General features: G+C 50.8%; 1 protein-coding gene across 2 annotated transcripts; it reads left to right on the top strand.

The window, feature by feature from the left end:
* The first annotated feature begins 586 nt into the window (after positions 1-586).
* DUSP6 (dual specificity phosphatase 6) lies at positions 587-5,069 on the top strand. 2 transcript variants are annotated; one of them, XM_010561846.1, is made up of 3 exons: positions 587-1,152; positions 1,763-2,200; positions 3,528-5,069. In XM_010561846.1, the coding sequence occupies exons 1-3, from the start codon at positions 750-752 to the stop codon at positions 3,833-3,835; spliced, it is 1,149 nt and encodes a 382-aa protein (XP_010560148.1). In that variant the 5' UTR covers positions 587-749; the 3' UTR covers positions 3,836-5,069. The 2 variants fall into 2 exon arrangements, with proteins under 2 accessions (XP_010560148.1, XP_010560149.1); XM_010561847.1 differs by lacking the exon at positions 1,763-2,200 and having other exon boundaries at positions 750-1,152; positions 3,528-3,835.
* Positions 5,070-6,614: the final 1,545 nt, after the last annotated feature.

Below are 6,614 nucleotides of genomic sequence, written 5' to 3'. Positions count from 1 at the left end.
CGTCCCCGTCCCCCCCCCGCCGCGCCGCGGCTGCCGCTTGTTTGCACTCGGCTTATCCGGAGCGGAAATTCCTTTCCGTTTTTGTGAATGACAAACTCATTAACGATTCATCAACACAACCTGTTCCAGCCGGCCCGTCGCCGCGGCAACAACCCCCTTCCGCGCCTTCCTATTGGCTGAGCCGGAGAATGTCTCCATTGAGACGGCGCCGCGGTTGTACCCATTGAGGAGCCGGCGGGCTGAGCGCGGCCGCGGCCGGGGCTGCGCTGCGGGACCGGGAAAACGGCACCGGCACCGGCACCGGGACCGGCGTTTCCGCGCTAAGCCCCACCTCGGCGCCACCGTTAATTGGATTTCATTCACTCCGCGGCGGAGGAAAAGCCCCCAAGGGCTCGGGCTGCCGCGGCGATTAGGGCAGGTTCATTCAGGGATTCATTGACAAAAAAAAAAAGAAGAGGAGGAGGAGGAGAGCGGGCAGGCTGGCTGCGCACACGCACAGAGACACTTATACTTAGACACACACACACCCCGGGGTTGCTTCTCTCTCCCTCCCCGTGACTCCACCGCCGCCCGGCGTGGGGGAGGCGAGGCGTGGGGGGGGGGGAGCTGCGTGATTCATTTTCCTGGGGAGGAGGGAGATAAGTTGTGCGGAGTTGGAGCGGTGCAGCCCAGCCTCATGCCTCTGTGAGCGAGAGAGGGGCGCTTCCAGAGCTCTCTCCTCTCCCCCCCTACCCCCCCAGCCCTTCCTCATGCTAGATACGTTCAGACCCGTCCCTTTCGCGTCGGAAATGGCGATTAGTAAATCCGTGGCGTGGCTCAACGAGCAGCTGGAGATGGGCAACGACCGGCTCCTCCTGATGGACTGTCGGCCGCAGGAGTTGTACGAATCGTCCCACATCGAGTCGGCCATCAACGTGGCCATCCCCGGCATCATGCTGCGGCGGTTGCAGAAGGGCAACCTGCCCCTCCGCTCCCTCGTTTCCAGCAGCGAGGAAGACCGGGAACGCTTCGCCCGCCGGTGCGGCACCGACACCGTGGTACTGTACGACGAGCACAGCCGCGATTGGAACGAAAACACCGGGGGAGAATCCGTGCTGGGGCTGCTCCTCAAGCGCCTCAAAGACGAAGGCTGTAAAGCGTTTTATCTGGAAGGTGAGAGGGGTCCTTAGGGCTTGGGAGAGAGACCGGGCTTGTCTGCCCGGGGAACCGGGGCTGGGGGGGTCGGGGAAGCCGACCCCCGCCGTTCTTTGCCCGGGGAAGCGGCCGCAGTGTGTCCCCCCCGGCATCGCACTCCCAAGCTGGGCTGGGGGGCTTTTCCCCTTGGCCTTTTCCCCCTTCCACCCCAGTATCCCTGTCCTCGCTTTGTTTAAAGAGACCTCGAGGACCGGAGTGGCCGTAGCGGAGGGGGGGGACGGGGCTAACGGGGGTCCCGGCATGAACCGGGGGGGCAGGAGGAATTTGTCGCCGAACCATCTCTCCGGAGGTGGCGAAGCGGCACAGAGCTTTAAGCTGGAATATGTCGAGCTCGCCGCCGCAGCGAGCGATTTTCTTAAACCTTCTTTTAGGTTAGTCTGTCTGTGTGAGAGTGTGACATTTATTTTTTTTTTTTTTTTTTCCTTTTTCCCGGGGCTCGAGAGGGTGGGAAACAAATGCCCCTCTGCAGACAGGGCTGTCCCAGGGCAGTAAGTCGGTTTGCCATCTTGTATCAGGTTGCATTTTTTTTTTTTTTTCCCTTTCCCCCCCCCTTTGCTTTTCTCCCCAGGTGGTTTCAGCAAGTTCCAGGCCGAGTTCGCCCTGCACTGCGAAACTAACCTAGACAGTTCGTGTAGCAGCAGCTCTCCTCCTTTGCCAGTCCTGGGCTTGGGAGGCCTCCGAATCAGCTCCGATTCCTCCTCAGACATTGAATCTGACATTGACAGAGACCCCAACAGTGCCACCGACTCCGATGGCAGCCCTCTCTCCAACAACCAGCCTTCCTTCCCGGTGGAGATTTTACCCTACCTCTACTTAGGCTGTGCCAAGGACTCCACTAACCTGGACGTTTTAGAAGAGTTCGGCATTAAATACATCTTGAATGTTACCCCCAACCTGCCTAATCTCTTTGAAAACGCCGGCGAATTCAAGTACAAACAGATCCCCATCTCTGACCACTGGAGCCAAAATCTGTCTCAGTTCTTTCCCGAGGCCATCTCCTTTATAGGTGAGACCCCGTTATTTGCTAACAGCTTTATGGCGAGGGGCAGAATTCAATTTCTTGGGCAGAATTCTAAAGATTTCGGGGGAGAAGCGGTAGCGGGGATTCTGGGGGATGCCCTGCTTTCGGGTTTTAAAGCCGGCTTAAGTTGGGGGGCGGGAGGGGACTTGTCGGGGGGGTTCTTGAGGAGCCCCGCTTAATTTTAAGCCATACCTGGGGTGGCTGGCTGAGGGATTCCTTCCTGAGCTGTGTGTGCTTTTAAATCTCTTCCTGGGGGGGGGGTGTGTGAATGAGTCCGGGGTTGATGGCTTATTCGTCCTTTTTTTTTTTTTTCTTGGTTTGGTTTTTTTTTTCCTTCTTGAGGTTACTGAAGAGCAGCGTAATAAAAAGAAACTATCCGGGAAGCTAACTTTAGCTTTTAAATACAAGTTATTCATAAGCGGTATCCCTGGCAAATGTATAGTCAGAGTTTTAATTAAATCTCGTGGTAATAATGATATACCTCTCGGGCTCGCTGCCTCGGTTAGCCAGCCCTTAGACATTATCCGTCAGCTTTGGAAACACGTCCCCTTGGGCTCAAGGAGTCCTGGTTAAAATTCTCACTCTCCTTGGCTTCGGGGAGGACTAAACTCACCCCATCGGGGTGAGGTGGGGTGGGCATCGCATTATCTGTTGGGAAGCTGTGCTGTAATCCGGTTGAATGATACCGGTAATAGGGGAGAATGTAGGTAATCTGAGCCCAGCAGGAAGAAATGTGGGCTGGAAGCCACAAAGAAACTAATCTCCAGGCATTGTAATGCATTTCCTATTACAAAGGAACCCATTTTCAACCAATGTTGACATCCTGTTCCTCCTAATGGGCTGTCCCCAGTGACTTCCCTCATTCTTTTAAAATGCCTGAATACCTCCATTGTTAGCTGCACAACAGTTGGAGAATAATTTAATAGACCTTTGCAGTCTGCTGGTCTGTATAAAAGGCATTCAGTGACACATTGCAGGATTTCCATGCCGGGGCAAGGGGACTGCAAGAATTTAAGGCAAATCTCCAGGCGAAAGCGTGTCTTTTAAAACTGACTTTAAAAACAGTGTCATGCGGCGTATCCTGCTCCCTTTGTCTCATTCTTAGTTTTCTCAGCTCTCGGACTCGAGTGCATAGACGTAGGGGGGTGGATTCTCCTCTTGTCCTGGTTTCCAGCCGGTGAAGTTAACTCTTGCGTTGCGCTGCTGGCCACTGGGATCCGAATCGCCTGTCCTTCCTACTCGATACTAATCTCACTTGCGTTGAGGGATCAGTTAGCAACCCCCTGTCTTACGTGTCCTTCTCTTCGCACAGATGAAGCACGGGGGAAGAACTGCGGCGTCCTGGTGCATTGCTTGGCAGGGATCAGCCGCTCGGTCACGGTGACGGTGGCCTACCTCATGCAGAAGCTCAACTTGTCCATGAACGACGCCTACGATATCGTCAAGATGAAGAAGTCCAACATTTCACCCAACTTCAACTTCATGGGTCAGCTGCTGGACTTTGAGCGGACTCTGGGGCTGAGCAGCCCCTGTGACAATCGAGTGCCGAACCAGCAGCTGTACTTCACCACCCCTTCCAACCAGAACGTCTTCCAGGTGGATTCCCTGCAGTCCACGTGAGCTCCCGCCGCCTCCCTTCTCCTGTCCGTTTCGTGGGATCACTCCTCAACGGTTTCTCTTTGGCGGCCACAAAGCAAACGCAGCTTTCTCTTTTTCTGGCCTCTGCTATCCAAAAAGCAGCCGCCAGCGCGGGCTAGGAAAGGTGACACGGTGTGGAATTGGCTGGTGCGAAGGGAGGGAAGGTGGTGAGCTCTCCGGGAAGGACCGCGGCGACCAGGCGGCAGGCGGGGAGCGCGCTCGTCACCGCTCGCGCCGGCGCCTTGGGTCCGAGGGCTTCCAGGGGCGGAGGGTAAGGGCGGACAGGCTGAGCACGTGTTCTCTAGAGACTGGAACCGTCCCGCTTCCCTCTCTGCTTTCGGATCTGTGACACGCAGCTTTGTCTTCAGTGAAGACCGGTTATTTTTGTTGGTTTGTTTTAATTTAGAGGAGCCAAAGAAAGAGATTTCAGCTTAGCGTATTTGGAGTACTTGGTTGCCGGGAGCTCGGTAGTATTCTACTTGATCAATGTAAATATTTAATCTTAAATCGATTTGCAATTATTTTTTTTTTAATTCACATGTATTCAAGAAATCAATCCAAGGGACATCTCTGTTTTTGTTCTCTTCATAAGTTCTGCTTTATTTGTTTGTTCTTTTTTTTTTAATTGCAAATAATATATTTGCAGCATGCTTGATTTTATTGTTCAACTGAAGCAAGCGTTCCATGAGGGAGAAATAGCAATGGTGAGAAGTTTGCAAAACACGTTTTGTGAGCAAGTACAGTCTCTTCTTTCATATATCTTTCTTTTCCTTGTGGTGATTTTTGTTTTTTCTCCTCACACTCTTGATGTAGTTTCCACATGATATATATATATTTTTTAAATTAAATTAATTTTTTTGCCTTACCTTTTGTAAATAGATCATCTGGGAGGAGGTTTGTCTTTGAATGCGAAAGATTTTTGATCACTTTTTAAAACTTTCAGATGTGCTAAACAGTGCATTACCTCTGTACAAATTCTTCAGGGAGCTTCACCTCAAATGCAATATTTTGCATCTTTTTCTTTTTTTTTTTTTCTTTTGTATAAAACTGGAAGTATGTGCAAGCATTTGTACCTGTGTGTACGCACAGTGAACCTGCACATGGTTGCCAATAAGGGAGAGTCTAATTCATGGTGTAAAAGTTTTAAGATGGAATTTATTATAAGAATGTAAAACCTTAAATTATTAATAAATAAATAACTATTTTTGGCTATTGAGAACCTGGCTGGCTTATTCCCCCTTTCCCCTCCGTGTGGGTGTAGTTAATTGCACATACACATATGGTTATGTTTAAAGGTAATGATTGCTTTCAATAGCTTTTGTACAGCCCCTAAGACAATAAAGCCTTGATTTCCCCTTTGCTCCACTGGTGCCTAAATGAATAAACAGTGCATGTGCTGGATTCTTGTCTTGCTTTGGTGAAGGGAATGCTTTTGAAGGCCTTTAGGTTAATTGCAAAATATTCTGGCATCCCTTTGCTACCCCAGGGATGCACCTGACCCTGGGCCATAAGGATCTTTTTTTTTTTTTTCCTTTTTTTTTTCCTCCTCTCTGAGTAAGGAGCTGCTGTTTTCTGGGTTTGTTTACAAGTTTGGGCCACTCTGTTACAGGTGCCAGGAGATGGGTTCGTGTTCTCCTTTTCTGTCTGGCAGGAACTCCCTTCACAGAGATCCATCAACAGTCTGCAGCCTGTAAATGATTTTTCTGTCGCTGTTCAGCTCCGTTGCAACTTAGCAGGTGAAGGCAAGGAGGAAAAGTCTCTCTATACCCTTAGTCACCTCATTTCCTCTTTGGCCCCTTCGAGTAGTCCCGTCTCTGCAGAAGGAAAAAGGGGGATTATAGTGATTGCAAAACTTCCTGCTGCAACTCATTAACATCCTTCCTGAGGAGAAGTGGCCCAAGGTAGGGTGGTGCCAAAATCCGCGTGCGGTACCGTGGTGATGGGCTGATGCTGCAGCTGGGGCTGTCGGCCGGGGTTCTGCAGAATTCCTGGCAGCCGGAGCACATTTCAAGTAATTTTAGAAACTGCAAGTGTGTGAAAAGCAAAGCAAACAAAACATGGGAAAAAAGTGAGTCAGTGTCTCATGCAGTAGTGGCCTAGATTGAGTGCATAAACTGTGAAAGTAGAAGTGGGTTGCAGTTAAACTTGGCTTGTGCTAATCCAGTTTTGAACGGTTTCCGCTCTTGGCATTCCCTGTGCTGCTCTGTTCAAAGTGGAGATTTGCAAGCAGCTCTAGCAATTTCCTGTCCAGCTGCAGCTCAAGTGACTCCCTCATTTTTTTTTTCTTTCTTTTTTTTTTTTTTTTAATACGGTCTGTGGATAATTTTAGCCAGTTTCCTCTTTGTGGATTATTAATCTGCTTTCCTTGTAGAACCTACAGAGCCGTGTCCCTACTGTTCTGCTGAAGTCAACAGATGGCCTCCCCGCCACTTCCTCTCGTTTCGCTGTGGGTTTGTTGTCAGGCCACTTCTGAAATTAATAGTGTTTTCTGGCCGGCTGCCACAGGCCATTACCACAAAGGGGAAGTAACACATCTGAATAGCAGGAAGCCGGGCAGGGTCACAGCGTGAACTGAACCTGTTGAGTGCAATCAGGCCTCTCCCGTTCAGCAAGTGGAGGGCTCCTCTTCCCTCCCCCCTTTTTTTTTAATACCCCCTCGCCCGGAGAAAGGGGCCGATGCCGAATGCCTCAGCTGTTTGCACCGGGCAAATATTTCCGGCTGAACGAGTCGCGGATGTTAATTGCGACGAGGTGGCCGGTA

Source organism: Haliaeetus leucocephalus, unplaced genomic scaffold (genome assembly GCF_000737465.1).
Source record: "Haliaeetus leucocephalus isolate CR32 unplaced genomic scaffold, Haliaeetus_leucocephalus-4.0 Scaffold151, whole genome shotgun sequence".
Classification (NCBI taxonomy): Eukaryota; Metazoa; Chordata; class Aves; order Accipitriformes; family Accipitridae; genus Haliaeetus; species Haliaeetus leucocephalus.
This window is presented reverse-complemented; position numbering and strand designations above follow the sequence as displayed.